At 27.9% G+C, this 17,581-nt stretch overlaps 2 protein-coding genes across 2 annotated transcripts; one reads left to right on the top strand and one right to left on the bottom strand.

Annotated features, from left to right (window-relative positions):
• The first annotated feature begins 411 nt into the window (after positions 1–411).
• Positions 412–2,906, top strand: LOC111039725 (3'-5' ssDNA/RNA exonuclease TatD). Its single transcript, XM_022323323.1, has 7 exons — positions 412–585; positions 793–950; positions 1,141–1,239; positions 1,590–1,750; positions 1,938–2,121; positions 2,277–2,439; positions 2,506–2,906. The coding sequence occupies exons 2-7, from the start codon at positions 800–802 to the stop codon at positions 2,663–2,665; spliced, it is 918 nt and encodes a 305-aa protein (XP_022179015.1). The 5' UTR covers positions 412–585; positions 793–799; the 3' UTR covers positions 2,666–2,906.
• Positions 2,907–3,332: 426 nt separating this feature from the next.
• Positions 3,333–11,193, bottom strand: LOC111039724 (histone acetyltransferase type B catalytic subunit). The gene is made up of 10 exons (XM_022323322.1): positions 10,753–11,193; positions 9,058–9,117; positions 8,897–8,972; positions 8,715–8,835; positions 7,784–7,919; positions 7,559–7,718; positions 6,630–6,844; positions 6,405–6,556; positions 3,957–4,073; positions 3,333–3,850 (listed from the first exon to the last, which is right to left on the bottom strand). Exons 2-10 carry the CDS (start codon positions 9,104–9,106, stop codon positions 3,686–3,688), a joined length of 1,191 nt encoding a protein of 396 aa, XP_022179014.1. The 5' UTR covers positions 9,107–9,117; positions 10,753–11,193; the 3' UTR covers positions 3,333–3,685.
• Positions 11,194–17,581: the final 6,388 nt, after the last annotated feature.

Below are 17,581 nucleotides of genomic sequence, written 5' to 3'. Positions count from 1 at the left end.
TTTATCTAAATAATCTACATTGTGATTTTGTACCCAAAATATATGCAAATGCAATGCAACTACTTTTTATTGGATTTTTGAAAAAATATCTTAATTTTAAAGTCCTTTAAAATTGAAAATCGAAAACCGACTTCCTAAAAATCATAGGTATTTTGTCAAATTATTCATACATACAATCATAATTAAAATCGGACATTCCGAAATATGTTAAATTTACCACCGGCATAACGTACGTAAAATACGTGCGCTTCGATCCCCTTGACATCGAAATGTCGTGAAATGCAACCGAACATACAAGAGGTTTCTTATCACATAGTTTGTAGTACATATATTGAATGAAAAACGGGCGCTTATCATAATATTGACCAACAAACACAGCCCGTCGCGTCGGAATAATATTATTTATGTTTAATGATAACACTGACAAGTGACGACTGACGATCCGCTGCTAGTTCGGTCGCTATCGCATGGAATTTTATTTTTTAATGCTGTTGTTTTCGATTACAATTATTATTATTAATGTCATAGGTATTTGTCCGTTCTTTATCACCGACTGGGCAATTCTATTTAGACATTAGATAAGTAGTAAGTAGACCACCACGATCTGTACAGTGTCCATAAAACATAATAGTTTAGCTTTGGCACAGTTAAAAGTTAAAACACAAAAAGCGTTGTATATATAATTATATATTTATATACATATATATATGCACACAGACTCAACCTATTCAACAATAATAATTATAATCTTTTGGGCCCGTTTTCATTTTTAATTCCGCACGCTTTTTGTAGAGGTATCATGGCTTTTCAACCCAACAGTGCTGTCAAAGTACAGGATCCGATCCGAGAGAACTATGACAATTATCTACTCATCGACGTTGGATCAAACATGGTAAACAAGAAGTTCAGCAGGGACTTGGAATCGGTGTTACAACGAGCAAAAGATTCAGGTATGGTTACGTACCGCTATTGATTCGTTTTATGCATTGACAATTGTGTCTCCAGACTTATTAGCTTTTTCTAACGCCAGAGATATTATAATACAACAACTTTCTATGATATTGTTCACTGTCAACAGCTGTGGGTGTATAACTGTTGATAATATTGTTATATCCTGCCAATTATTTTATCATTTTACAGGTGTTCAAAAAATAATTGTTCCATGTACCTCTCTTAGAACGAGTAAAGAAGCGTTACGGCTAGCAAGAATTTATCCAGGAGCTTTATATTCGACTGCGGGTAAATGACCTACATGTACCATTAGTAATTTAGTCTATAAAATGCTTACCTAAATTAGTATGTATCAATACAACTTAAACATTTTCCATTAAAAAAATTATAATTGGCTATATGTAAGTGTTTTTAGATAATTTATACAGATTCATTTTAAAAGAAAATTATTTATTTACACTAAAGTACCAGCTATTTGACCTTCACTCTTGAAATTAAAGATTAAATATTAGGTACCTATTGTATAAAATAGGTATGTGGTTGAAAAAATATTTTATTAGATTACCTATTTATTTAACACTTCTATGAAGTACTGACTAATAGGTACTATTTTATGGTTATTTTTTTATGTTTAATAGGTATCCATCCACATGAAGCTAAATCTTGGGAAGATAATTATTATGACGAACTGAGAGATATTGCTAAAAATCCAGAATGTGTAGCTATTGGTATATGTGGTTTGGATTATAACAAAGATTTTTCATCGCCTGATATACAAAGAAAAGTTTTTGAACTACAGGTATAACTAAAACATAAATGTATGAAATTAGTAAGATTTATTTCTTTTAAATTTTTAATTGATGTTTATTATATGATTATCATTTGCAAACAACAGGCAACAGGTTAGAATAAAATGGTTGTATATTTTGCATGTCGTATTTAATATAACAAATATATTATTTTATTAATATTTGGTTTTTATGTAGATTTCCTTGGCCAAAGAAATAAAAAAGCCCATTATGTTGCACCAAAAAGGAGCACATGAAGATTTTTTAAGGATTTTAAAAACACATTTGCCTTTAGAGCTTCCAGCTATTTTACATTCATTTACTGGTTCTTTTGAAGAAGCTACTGACTACATTAACTTGGGAATGTACATTGGAATAACAGGTAACTTTTTTTTTTGTCTTTAGATGTGTAGTTTCTCAATGAATAATGACAGTATTATGTAAATTGCATCATGCAATATTTAAATATACAGTTTGTATTTTTTTATTTTAAGTTATATAAGTATTCAATTATTTTAATATTTTTTATTTTTGTAGGAGGATTGTGCAAAGATAGTTCTGGTAGCGGAATCAAAAAACTTTTAAGTGCTGGGACATTAACACTAGATAGAATACTAGTGCAATCTGATTCTCCGTTTATGTATCCAAATGCTAGAGCAGCAAATCTTACTGACGAATTAAAATCTAGCCTCACTCAAAGGTATAGTTTTATACTAAATGTACATTTTGAAATGATTATTAATTTTTATGTACTGTAATTTCACAGATCACTGGGATTTTTACAGCGTTACTGTACATTTCATCGGAACGAACCATGCTCATTACCTATTTTAGTGGAATTATTAGCTGGTTTAATTGCTAAAAAGCCAGATGAAGTGGCTTTAGCAACATCAATTAATGCGCTTAAAATATTTGGAATGTCATAATTTTAACAACACTTCCAAAAGGTGTATAAATGTGTGTTGATTTAATGTTTTTTTATTGAATTTATGATTTATAATTTATTATTGTTATTGTTCATCAAAGTGATTAAACATTAAGGTTTTTTAACTTTTAATAACTATTAGTCAAAATAAAACAATGAAAATATATTGTGCCATTTAACAACTTCTGTTATAACCGCTATATTGATGTGACTAAATAAATCATTTTACTTTATTTTTGTAACAGTTGTTTTGCATCTTATTATCGATTTCAATTTTATATTAACTTACAATACAATTCACACAAAAGGTTCTGTGTCTTAACAATAACCAATCAAATTAGAGCATCGCCCACGCCCCTCAATTGGTTCCTCTAATGATAGAACACTTTGAGAAGATTCGTCTGACTGGAGCAGGTGTCTACAGTTACTTCATACTTCCATGAAACGATAATTTTTTTTAAAGGAACAGTTTAGAAAATTTAATGAATTTTATGAACGATGGTTGACAACTGAAATATACTCATTAGTTAGCAGTAATTACATAACATTAGGTGGTAAATTTATATCATTTTGTTGAAATTAAATAAAAACTGATGAAATGCAAGTAGTATAAAGCTGAATATTGTAACATATATTAAAATAATAGTATAAAGCTTCATGAAATAAAATCTTTTTGGAAAATTGAATATTAATTTTGGTTTTATTTGATACTATAAAATCGAATCAATTGTTTCAACGTCAAGTTTATAATACAAAATAAAAACCTAAAACAATTCACATATTATTTATTACTTCAGAGTTATAAATTGTATAATATTAAAATTGAATGATAATATTAAAAATACTTAATTAAGTTTATTATAATATTCATTTATTTTAAGACTTAATTACTTTAATAAAAAAAGGAACATGATTTGAAATCATTTATATAAGTTAAAAATAATTAAAATAAATGTAGAAAAATTGAAATAAAATTATTTATCATAGAACAAGTAAGAAACCGGATATTTATGGCGCTTAACTATACAGAAAGGCTAACTTCTAACCGCTTGATTACTTTATCATATGATGGTTCTAATTCATTATACTCAATATCTAAATCTTCTAGTTTTACAATTGAATCAGCTTTTTGGATTTTTTCAACTTCTTCGGCTGGCATAGCCAACATAAGTTTGGTAGGTTTTTTCTAAAAATAAGTAAATATAAATATATAAATAATATTTTAATATAAATTTAAAATACAAAACATTCAACTGTTAGATATAAGATTAATAATATTATTAATTACGTACTTGAAATGGCCAATTCAACCTTGTTTTTACAAATTTCTTATATTTTTCATATTCATCTTTATTCTGCCGATTGGTAATTTTTAGTAGTATAATTTCTATTACGCGACGAACTTGTTTCTAAAACAATTTTAATTAAGAATTATTATTTAATTTTATATACCCGTGAATTAAGATATTAATTTAATATAAGAACATAAAACAACATTTGTAACCAAATTGAAGAAGCATAAAGATTTTAACTCTGTGAAAAATAATATGTATTTGCACTCCTAATAAAAATATATCAGATTTTAATCTTTTTTACAAACAAGTCTTTGATTTTTAATAGATTTTAAATCTAAACTACAAGTTATTTAAATATCAAATGGCAATCTGGTGATGTTCCAAAATAGTTTTTGAAAATATTAGTGAAGCTAAGACAGGGAAAATACCAACTATGTTCATACATCAAAGCTGTATTTGGCAAATTACATTGTTGTATAATATATTAGTTTGTACCATATTATAAGAATATTGGGGAATGATTTGGTATCGTTTCATAACGATTGATGTCTGATATTCATAAAAGAATACTTTGTGACTAGAAAAGATTTAAGCCTAGATTCTTTGGAGTTTAGAGGAGAGACGAGTCTTGGTACACGAAGTATCGTGCTAACTATAATAATTAGTAACAGTTAGATTTTATATACATTAAGACAGCTATATTAATGCCATAATAGACAGGGGGAATACACTAGGGCACAGAAAGTACCAAATTACAACATAAATTTATATTTTCTTTCGTAATTAATTTGTATAAGAAGTACATTTTATTCTATCTTAACAAGAATGAAGGGATACCAATGCTTCTCATTAGTACCTTGCCCACATTTACTCATACTCGTGTGTCTATTTTCTCTATCAATAATTTTGTTTTCTGGGGTGAAATAGTGCAATTGTAAATATATAATGCAATAATGACAAAGAAAATTAAATACTGTCCATATTATTTATTTTATTTCCTTTAAAATCAATTGATGGATAAATTAGGATTTACAAGAAAAAATAAATGCAATATACATAGTTTTTTTTTAAAATTGTTATTTACAATTACAGAATAGAAAATTATTTTGATGGGATAGTTGTTAATGAGTAAAAGGTTCCAACAGATTAGCATGTAATTTTATCTGGGAGAATATCAATATAGTATTAAGATGGCTGAAGCGTGAAGTGTTCTAAGAATTAATATTTCAGCTGTGTTTATGTGTGAGAAGTAAATGTATGTTAGTGTGTATAATTTGTAAAATTTGTTATCCAGTACCACATATAAATTTTCGTAACGAGCGGGCACGTGTCTAAGATACAGATTTAATCAAATATGTATATTTATATACAAAATTAAAGGACTTGGATTCGATGGATTTTAATTTTGAAAATAAATATTATTTAGTCATTGTGTTAGCTAGGGAATGGTTTTCTTCATTCAAATTCTTCAATAAAAAATCAACAATTTAAAAGACAAGAATTTTGGTATTTTATATATTTTGATGGCCATGCTTCAGTCAAGTTGTTGAAGATTTTTAATTAGTTTTCAAAATTAAAATCCGTCAAATCCATATCCTACAGTTTTGTCTAGCTTTTAGCCTGCTTTACATGATTAATTGTACCTGCTAGAGCCCCCTTAAGAAGATCCCCACGAGCATTTTGTTGTTAAGTCTTACAACATGGCAAATTGTACTTTACAATACTACGTTGTACACAGTAATTTCTAAAACTAGAGTGAATTTACCTCTTATTAAATTTTAAAGGCGAAAATATTATCGAGGGCATCTAAAGAAAAATGTTATTGATTTTATCTTTAAGTAAGTTATGACTATTTTTAAACTGTACTTGTATATACACATTATAATGATCATAGTTTACTTAAAAATAATATCGATACAATTCTCCACGGTGCCCTAAATAATATTCTTACCTTTAAATTTCATACTTTCAACTAGTTTTAACTAGTTCTGGTAATTACAAAGTAAAATGTATTTGTTAAATATATTGTTGGAACATAAAATTTACAATGTTGAAGACAAGTGTTCGTGTGGCGTCATCTTAAATATATAACCAATTCCTGATTGTTTTTTTAATACTCCTATAAAAATATGTTCACATATTTCTAATGAGTCTTGGGTAATTTGCATACTTGGCCCTACTCCACTATAAATATAAAGTCTAAACATACACAACATTTAATTAAAAATGTATTAATGGTAAAAATTATTTTACCTTAACTTTAAAATTACATTTACCCATGGTAAATTAAGTATTTTTATATGATTTAAATTTACTCCACTCCATCCTGTATGTAAATAATTGTTACTATAACAATGTAGATTGGAGCTTACAATTTTAAATAAATAATACACAACAATAATGTTTACAATAAATAAAATAAATTAATTATTTTACTACTCATACCTGGTTGATTTTGTAAAGATTTTTAAATTCTTTAACCATTTCTTGATAATGCAGTTTTTTCAATTTTTCTTCTTCAAATGTTTTCAGATTATGAAAATTAGTAACATCCACAAAATCTCGAACAAGTTGAAATTCATCGTTTGGACTTTCAACTGATAAAAAAAACAAATCAACATATATATTATAATAAATATTACATGCAAATTAATAAATATGAATTAATACCTGTAATATCAATAACATCTGATTTAGTGGCATAGTGTTTGTAAACAGAATTCAAGAGTTTAGCGCACAATCCTTTCCTCTGAAATGGTGGTAGAATTAACATTTGACTAATTCTAGGCCGGATTTTATCAGGGTAAGCATAGTATTCATAGATTGTTGAATATCCCACTGGTGTATAACACGAATCACCATTTTCATTTTTAAAAACTTCATACCTGAAATTAAATTTAGATTGTTAAAATTTGAGCATAATATTTTATTTACATTATAAGTGTTAAATACATTTTTACTGTTATTTATTACTGATTATTAATTTAACTATCCACAGTTGTTTTTTGTTAGTTTAATCAAAATTTTTGAGTCAATCAGACTCTACTAACATAAGATGAACTTGACTACTTAGGCGATAACTGCTTATCTTATACATGTACACTTTACTTGCTTAACACAATAATTTACCTTTCAAGTATATTTTCTAATTTTTGTTGTGTGTGTGGTGTTTTTATGTAATTAAAACTTTAGTAGAACCTGCATTTTCTAAAGGGTCAAGTGTTTTTGAAATATTTAAATTGTGTATCAAAATAAATTGACTCGCTGTTGTAACTATTATCGTGGAAAAAATATCCCTTTTAAGTATTTTGAATATTAAAAAAAAAAATCTAACGGCATTGACATTCTGATACTTCTATCGTCTTAAGCAAAAAAAAATCACATATTTATGCGTAATTCAAACATCGAAAATAAAATTATTAGGTTGGTATATTTTTGTGTAAAGCAAGCCACATTTACACGCACAAGATAAGCCAGGTATCCGAGCCCCACCCAATGATGTTTTGATCGACATAACACAAAGCTTGACGTAACTGTGAATGCTCTTTTTAACATTCCAATAAAACAAATATATGTATAAAATAGAAATCATATCTCACATGATGAATATCTTCCATTTAGAATCATCAAAATCAATTATATTTGATGAATCTATATACCATAGAACAAATGTTTGTAGTTGACTAAAATATTCTTTAAACTCAGTGTTCTCGTCTTCAATTACATAGACTTCAAATTTTTTGTTTTCTTCATTTTGGTCTACAACCATGGTAAAAAAATGTTAATGTAAATGTTAATCTAAATTTGAGTTTAAATTAATTTACTTAAAATAAATTGATCGAGTTGATTTCCATAGGGCTTAAATGACGGCTCATCTTCTAAACACTTTTCAAATACATCAATATTTGAATAGAAATTAGGAGTAATATAATCTTTAAGTTTCTCCATTATATTGTCCGGCTATAAAATTAACATAATTTATTAATTTATTAATTAAACAAATCAAGAGTTAGAACTAGCATTGAATTTAAAGAAAATTTGTGCAATGCAACTAACATATAGATCTAAAATATAGTATGTACATTTAGTTGGAAAATTTTAAACAGAAACAATTAATACACTAAACCTTGATATTGTGTTTATTTTATCATTATATATTTTTGAAAAAAATTGTTTAAGTAATGTTTATACAATATTTTATACATGAACTAAATTTAAGGATTGTTATGACAGGTGACCAACAATAATTAGAGTAATGCATATTGTAATGAGCATTTTTCCAAATTTAGTTACATTCAAAACCGTATTTATTTATTAAACTTTAAATTTAAAAAACAAAAGTTTGATCGATTTTAGATTCTGAGAGGAGAAATTAATGTACAATTATGTGTGTTTTATTATTTTTGTGTCTGAAAACATTTTTCATAAAAAAACCAACAATGTTAATTCAAGCAGCAATTCTATAGAATTACAGTTATATATAATGTCTATTTGAAGAAATTTCATTATTGCCAATAAATTAATTTTAATTGAAGTATATTGTATTAAAAAAATAAATAATCAGAAATTATGACAAATAAATCATGTTATCGAGTACAATGCGTATAAAATACTAACACTTATAAAATGAACTTATATTTATTAAAACAATTATTTTATCAAAAGTTATTGCCACTGACATTTTTCTATAGATAATACATGTAGATTGAAAAAAGCTACATAAACTGAATGATAAAAATGGAATATAATACTTACATTCATACCAAATTTCTCGGAATCCACTTTAGAAGAAAAGCTTATATTAATATACAGTTTAAGGCTACAAGCGGTGTAATACATTTTTACAACAAGGTCTTTGTAACCAAATATTTTTTCCCTAAAATAAAATAAATTTAGTTTAAACAATTTTATTTGTATTAAATTACTTAAATATTTACATATTTCCAAATACTTGATAAGTCATGTCTGGATAAAATGCTGCTTTAGGATCATGGATATCACTAGGTTTGCGGACTTAAAAATAAAAATTAATATTAGGTATACAAGTATACAGAAACAAATTATTCACACAAGTTTTTTTTATTTGTATTATAATTACCGAGTTTAAGTTCTAATGCACTATTACTGCTTACAATATACTGTTCCATGGTGAATAAATCTGAAAAAAATATAAGAAAGTATAAAAGATAAAAATCCAATAATATTAAAATCAACAATGTATACATAGGGTTCTGTATACATAAGTCTATAATTTTTCTGCACAATAGGGAGACATTTTATAAAATGTTTTTAAGAATTACCAATACCTAACAAATAAAATTATGAAATACTTATTAATCAGGTAATGACTACGCTAATTAATTTTGCTTCTAGTATTTATAATAAGATTACTATAACTTTTGATTGAATAATTGAAATGAACACTACCTCAGTGATATAAATTGTAAAACTAAATTGTGGACCACACATAGTAAAGACATGTATTTGCATAAAAAATGAAGTAAAAAACTATTAAAATATGGAGTTTTGCAGGATAAAATCGGAAATATTTGAAAAGGGGTATGCAGATTTTTAAAGTGGTACAATCCTCTTCTTAATGTGAGACGTCTAGTAACAGAATACATTATAACTGAATAATAACCACTACACTAAAATAAATTGCTAATAAATTAAATTAAAAATTCGACTTTGTCTAAAATAAAATATATATCACTGTTGAACAGTTGATATGTTGACTGCCATGGGATTTCCAACGTCCACATAGAATCAGAGTATAAGAGTATTTGTACAAGTGTTCGACGTTGCACCTTGCATTTATCTACAAGTCATATGACAGTGGCTGTCATAAACACATTTATTTGTCAATAGATCAACTAATAATGAATATTTTTAGATGACGGCGTAGAGGAGAGAAGGTTTCACAAAGAAATATTACTTGTCTTAAACCGAGTTAAATAGATTAAAAATTATAATTTAAAAAAAATGATTTTATGCATAACATCAAAAATAAAGAGTAGGAAAAATAGTCTGTGAACACAGGCAGTCAGCGTGTTAATGTCAGCAAAGCCATTAAAAAAGTTTTTAAGTAAAATAAGGTACACCAAATGTTCCATATTGTTAAGAATTAATCAAGTATTTTTAATGACGTCACATGTAACTATCATATACACAATAAAAAGTAGAATATTGTATATTGTTGGTCAGACCCCTGTTACTGATTAAATTATGTTTTGTATCAATAGGTAGTCAAAAAAAAATTAAGGTATGTACCTACTACATAATATATTGTACGGAATTAAATATTTAGAAATGAACATAACTATTAAAAAGGCACGATTAAAAGTAGAATCTATCAACTATTATGTGCAAATTATATTATGAAAATAATCAAATAGCACCTTAGAATTGTCGAGGGGATAATCAACTAGATAGTAGTGATTTTGTGTAGTATTCAATTTTATAATAGAAAAATGTATGAACATAAAAAGGCTAGCACACCACACACTACCACAGTAGTAGTTGCATTTTGTAATTGCATCATATATGAGACAGTGTGAGTGGACCTTAAGCGATTACTTGACAGTTGATACTGATTTTTAATCCCCCTCAACAAATGTCACCTATTCACGATTGTGAGAGTAAACTTTTCGTCATGAAACATAATAAATAGAGAACTCAAGCAGGTGAAGTCTCATAACGCATTATTTTGTTCTTAAAAAAAGAAACAAATGTAGCCGCATTGTACTTTTTGCCCTATACCTACGTCAGTGGGTAGTTGGTGTTTAGTACTTACCAGTATAAACGATTTGAAAAATCAGTAGTCTAGGAAAAGGCGATAGACCAAACACTTTATGCGACGGTGTGGAAACGACAGCTGCCGTCTGCTCGACAAAACTTAATCTTGGTAGAGAATTTCACTTTACAGACGCCAACGATGACGACAAAAAGTGATGATAAATAAAAATTTGGCGGTCCGCAGACGCCAGACAATAGCCGAGAATCGATGCCCCACACACCAAACACCGTCTTATCTCTAAACGGGGCAACGTCGTTTTCGTCTTACGCCTGATTGTGCGACAATTTCGTCGATTTCATTGTTCTATGCATGACACTTCGATACTTTGGGGATCGTCAGGGTTGCCGTTTCGGCGGTGCTCAAACTCCGGTCCGTTTTTTTGCTCCTGCTGGAAAAGGGTCCGTCGATTTCTTCCCAATCGCACCAATTTTCCTCGCGGCAGCCGAGACATCACTGCGTTATCTCGCTTTTTTTCGTTATCACGTCTTTTTTTTTTTGAAAAATGTTACGCCTTTTTACGCTGTTTAGACCTTAAAAAATCGCCGTCTGTGCTCTGCAGAGTTTTGAAGTTGAAACATCAGAATGACAGAATCGAAACTCTTGAATGCGAAAAATCGTGGTGGATTAGTTAGAGCAAGTCTTGATGTTGTAGAACTTAGGAAAATCGACGAAGATCCTGTCTGACATTTTCAAGCAATCAGACAAAGTAAATGTTGTGAATAAAATTACAATGATGGTTATGAAAAAAATGTAAATGACCAAATATTTAAAAAACCCTCGTTACATATGTTTGATCAAAAGCCATTAAATCTGACCTGATGACAACATCATGCAAAGTCTTGTATCCAGTGAAATTAGTTTCTAACATTTTATATGCTGCCTTTCAGTCACTAACTATAGGTATATTACATTTATTTTATACAATTTGTAACTATTTAAAATTAATCTACTACACAGGGTATAACAGGAAGACTTGATAAATGAAAAAACTTTTGTTCTAATCTATAATTTTTTCATACATTAATTATTGACATTTGCGCCACATGTATATAACCAATTTTTATTTTTTAATGCTAAGAGTAAAAATTTTTTTTAAAAATTCAACTTGGCTAATTTGTAAATCTGGGTTTTAGAAACCTTTTGATAGTATAAACATTCATTGAAGTAAAGATTTAAAAAAACCTATTTAAAGATTCTCATTAAGTATTTTTAAAAGTTTATATTAGGTACTTTTTGAATTAAAAATGTTTTAACGATTGTATCAATTTAATTTGTCTAATATAATGTGAATAATTTAAAAAAATAATCTACTTACCTTAATAAAATTTTTTTACAATCAACAGTTTTCTAATTAAGATTTACAAAGTATTGGCTATTTTGTAAAAACAAATTACATCAGATTTTATATTTTTATTTTCAGTATTAAAAAATAAGGATAAAAATATTAGGTTTATATTATACATGTGACCCCCTGCCTTTGTATAGGGGCAAAATATATTATATTTTTTTAATACAATTTGTAATTACTATCTTAATCAAAATATAGTCAATTCTAATACAATTCACTTAAAGAAATAGTGTTGTCACAAAAAACCATCAACATATTATTTAAACATTTACAAAAAACCTCATTTTAGTAATCAAATAAATATAAAAATAATTAAATAGATATACCATGTATATACCTTAATCATAATAAGAATAAATTAATCTAATCATTGTATTCATTTGAAGCATAATTAATATCTTCTGAACTCACATTGAGTGTCACTCTACGATGTATCATATATGTCCAATTGCATCTTTTCTAAATACGTGAGACGGCGGACTCTTAATCGGTATGCCAGCATAAATACTTGTTGCTCATTTGGTAACTCTTCACCTGGTCCATATTATGTTGATTAATAAGTAATTATTTTTTAGAAATATGCTATAATTAAAGTAAAAAAATAAAACCATACCTTCAAGCAAGTAAATACTTTTAATTTGTGTATCAACTGAATCAATATTACTATGCTCAACACCTGTACTAGGTATAACATGAACAAGTTCTCTCAGAAAAAAATTTTAATTCATATTTTTGAAATAAAATTAATTCAAGTATTTAATATACTAAATCTATTTAAAGTTACTACATCTTTTTTTGTAGAGTACATTTTTTAAAATGATTTGTCTTTAAAAAAATTTAAACAGGTAGGTAAGCAATATGAGTTGAATTCATTGTTTTACTTCTCTATGTTCTTGACACATTTTTAGGAATTATACTAAAATTGTTGATCCCATTTAATCCCTATTGTTGAATTATAATTACATGTTCTGTCCTATTACTAAACTATGGTTTTTTAAGTTTATTCGTAACCATTTGAATTCTTGAACTAAGCCATTAAACTGTCTTCTTGTATTATTTGTTTCTGAACAATGGAAATATATAAAGTAAAAATGTACAATATATTAAATAACTGCATTCGAATATGAATACTTGGGAGTTCATGTATCTCTGGTAGGTGATAAAAATCCAAATATTTTATTATTGCTTACATTACTATTAAGTTGTTAGCGAGATTGTAACTTACTGTGTATGTAAATTTCAAATTTTTGGAGTCGGGTAGAATAATTTTTTTTCGAGCAAATGACTGGCATTACTCATATAGTGGGGTAATACTGGTAATACCAGTCACTCATAAGTACATGTAAAAGTATAAAACAAAATATAAAATTCTAAAAATCATACAAATTAAAATAATGTGCTATCAGAACAGAGATATTTATTAACCTTTTTGTTTTATGATGCCTAAAACATTATTTAATACACCTGGCTCTGTGGAAAATGTTTTAGTAAATCTTTTTAGTCTAGAAAGACCTAAAATATGAAAACGTGTAAAATAATTCACAGCATTTTTTAAATGACTTTTTACATGGCAAAGAAAAGTTTGAAGTAGATACAACTAAGCTGATGTCATAATACTGAGTGTTATTCCTGATACAATATCCACATTCTCTCACTTTTCACTTTCTCTTTATCGTGTATAAACATTCAATTCAAATTCTTTTTACTTTCATTATTTAGAAGCTTGTTTTCTTTTTGAACTGCCAAAAGTTTTTGATTTAAACTATTTAATTGCTTTCAATGATAATCTGTATAAATTATAATTTTAAAATAAGAAATATTAACAAAAATTATGAATATTTATGTTTTTAGTCTCAACAACAAGACAAAACAAGTTACAATGTTTAAATTTGTAAATATTAACTAAGTTAGTATATATTATTATAATATATTGTAATAAATAAATTATATGAACAAATAAGTTAACTAGAAAATAAAAAGTGGCTCATTAAGTTTCAACATATACTTTTTTATAGATGCTCTGAGGTTCCACTCTTAGTCTCGGTGAAGGAACATCAACTGTGTACCAACCTGGATCCGTGACCAGCATATGATGCTTGCGTCCCCATGAAACAGGCAGCAGACATGCCAAGAATACTGGCTAATAACAGACTGCCGGCAACAGGGGGTATATCTCCACTGCCACCTACATCAGTGACTGAACCAAAGATACTTGATGGTGACAGACCGCCATATACAGGCAGAGGAGACGGACGATACATTGGTGAAGCCCACACTCGGTCCAACCCCACTTCGGTTCTAGCCAGATTGCCAGCGCGTTCACTAGGTCTGGCCTAATCTAGTCTACACTGGAACCCCTGATATCCACTATGCCGAGAAGAACATGGCCAACCCACAACACAACCACCACGAGGGACACACACTAGCAAGGACGCCTCAACCACCTTGCTCTACGATGACTGCAAAAGCCTCACCTCCTAACAGAACTGCCACCAGAAAACAGACGTAGCTCGATGGCTCATTAGTCATTACTGGTTTACTATTATCCTACACCAACTATAATTGCATTCCCTCATGTCAGGTGTTCAGCAAAGAGACCTGGACGAGCACCAAATAGTTGCTTGGTAGGCACCTCCAATTGTTACAATGATTCTAACATCTAACAGTGAGTATTTGAAAATATAAATTGGGGCTGGGTTAATTATATTCAATTAATTTAATTTGATTTCAGATTATGCAAAACAATTTCTAATGTAAAAATCTCAAGTATGGTGTTTAATGTCTTTATGATGATCTAGTTGTCAAGACCAGTGGTGTTTTTGTAAAAAAAAATTATAGGGTATATACTCATTAATATTCAACCAATGAATGATGACTTCAAAAAGCTTCCCTCATGAACAATTATTTTGCCAAAATATTGTAAATTAAATATATTATAAACTATTGAATTTTATAATAAAAAGTTGTTATGTAACTTATAAATTTAACCATACAACATTAGGCTAAGACAGGTGTTTTAATATTGTAAAATGTGTATTTTTATGAAAATGTGTGCCTAATGCAGGATCAATTTATTAAATACTATTATCTACTCATAAATTGACTTTTTAATTGAATGGTTACCTTTAAAGAATAAAGGCCAATATAATATAGGTGCCTACATGTATTCTTGAGTTCAGTGTATAATAATTTATTTTATTTTATGTATATTATTTCAATGGCAGTTGAAAAAGTTCAATTATTGTAGAATGTCTCATACAATGAAATTAAAAATCCTTTGAAATGCTCTAAGTATGTGACAAGTATTAGATATATTAAAATAAATAAACCAAACTAGTTCTAACTACTTTCCTCTTTTTGTTTCCTGCCATATCTATGTATAACATTGCACTTACAGCTTGTAATGAACCTTTAGACTAATAAATGAAACTTATGGTAGGTACCTACCTATAGCTATACTTAGTTTTTAAATAATTTATTATGTATGACATACATTATTGGTACTTACATTGGGCTATCCATGGTGACATGGCCTACGTAATGTTGCTCTAATTTACACTCTAATTTCACTTAAGCTATGATTCTTTTTTTATATTTTTTTTTTGAAACATGAATTTAAATGAATTAGGAAATTTGGTTATTTTGTAAAATTGCATGTTTGATGAATCATCTTAGATTTATCAGTATAATATCAATAGCAATTACTTGGCATTAGCAGGTGCAGTTACACGTGTACCTTACAATTGGCAATTTCTATTTACCAGGTACTTAAACACAAATTTTTCATGTAGGTTTAACAAAGAAATTATTGTTCATTTGTTAGAATGTTCTTAAAAGTTATAAAGTACAAGTAATTAGTCAGAAAGCCTGGGGAGAAAAACCTGAAAAGAGTGATGGAAAAAAATCTACTCACTTTTTTCTTGTGAAACAAAGAATCTGAGTATATGTTTATTTTTCGGTGGACAAAAAGTTTGAAAATACTATTTTATTATTCAATTCACAAAATTAAATATACAATATATATTTTTCTTTTACATGAATAATAATATATAATATGATAAATTTGATAATTATTCGGTATTCCTTATACCTACGTACCACGTACCTACTTAAAATAAACTAATATTGTGTTCCATACAAACATTTTAAAAGTATAAATTCAAATACAATGGAAATCCACAAGGTAACTTTAATGTAGGTTATATAAATCTGATGTTTATTACATGTATGTCTACAGTTTATTTATCATTAAATAACCAATTGCCTATTATCAATAAACCTAATTTACAATTACCAAATTATTAATGTATTAATAAATTACTAATTTCTTAAACACATAAAAACAATATTTTAATTTTGTGGATTAAATAATTCGTATTTTAGGTTCCTTTAGCTATTTCAAAAAATATGCTTGACTTTTTGTACAACTGTAAATAAAATTATTCCGGTCTTTTTCAAATCAAACTTTTTGTTTGATATTTTTATACTAGCGACTAATATTATAGCTAACAGCTAATACTTATTTCATATTTGTGATAATTAATTATTAATAATATTATTTAATTACTAGGTACATATTTTAGATTTAAATGATGACATGTTGATAACTAAGTAGGTACTAGGTACTAAATAGGTACCTACCTACTATCTACTATAATTAATGATATTTTACAGTTTATGAAATTATTCATAATATATAATAGCATATACATATAATAGGCAATAGCTATATACAAATTTAAAATTCTATATAAAATAACTAAGTACCTAGGTACTTACCTGCGTAATTAATTAAGTAGTATACCTACAATGTCTAAGTGTTTATAGTTAGACTTTGGAGTTCTCTATATATTGGTAAAATATTAATAACTGAAAGCCAGGACTTTTTGTACATTAGCTCTGCAATACAATTCGGGGTTTTGTAACTTATTATTTTTTGCAGCCATAATTGAATTTAACTGTTCATATTTTACATTTTTACCCATACTCCATAGGCAGTAGGCACCCAGTCACTTGTAATAAATCCTCAGAGATAAATTATTACCGGTTGGTGTAGGGGGCAAGGCGAGCAATAACCGAAAGCGTTTTATTCGTTTTAAGCATTGAAGTAAATGAAGCATACGGTAATTTGAGATTAAAATTAAAGTGTACTTAGATAGCACACTGATGATAGATTGACGGGGCCACTATATTGCTTGATTCGAAAGGGTTGAACAAATTCCTTTCAACCACCCTACACAAACCGTAATAATAATATTAAATAACGATTATAGTGACGATAATACGGGTTTACAACATTCTAAAATCCAATAATTATCCTAGTTTACGTAGGTAAAACTGTATAATAGGAATGCTCAACGTATTAACGTGTAACGGAGCAAACTTAAATAAGGAGCGTCATACTGTCATCTGTTGCTATTACGGTAATGGCACAGCCGACTACAAGTATATAAATACGCGGTTGGCCTGTCTGACAGA

The sequence above is a fragment of the Myzus persicae genome, unplaced genomic scaffold, assembly GCF_001856785.1.
Source record: "Myzus persicae strain clone G006 unplaced genomic scaffold, MPER_G0061.0, whole genome shotgun sequence".
Classification (NCBI taxonomy): domain Eukaryota; kingdom Metazoa; phylum Arthropoda; class Insecta; order Hemiptera; family Aphididae; genus Myzus; species Myzus persicae.
This window is presented reverse-complemented; position numbering and strand designations above follow the sequence as displayed.

Coding starts and splice junctions, on each gene's coding strand:
- LOC111039725 (XM_022323323.1), top strand. CDS start 800: ATGGCTTTTCAACCCAACAGTGCTGTCAAAGTACAGGATCCGATCCGA. Junction 951..1,140: donor ACAACGAGCAAAAGATTCAG/GTATGGTTACGT, acceptor ATCATTTTACAG/GTGTTCAAAAAATAATTGTT. Junction 1,240..1,589: donor AGCTTTATATTCGACTGCGG/GTAAATGACCTA, acceptor TATGTTTAATAG/GTATCCATCCACATGAAGCT.
- LOC111039724 (XM_022323322.1), bottom strand. CDS start 9,106: ATGGAACAGTATATTGTAAGCAGTAATAGTGCATTAGAACTTAAACTC. Junction 6,845..7,558: donor AAATGGAAGATATTCATCAT/GTGAGATATGAT, acceptor ATTTAATTTCAG/GTATGAAGTTTTTAAAAATG. Junction 4,074..6,404: donor ATCTTTACAAAATCAACCAG/GTATGAGTAGTA, acceptor AAATTGTTTTAG/AAACAAGTTCGTCGCGTAAT.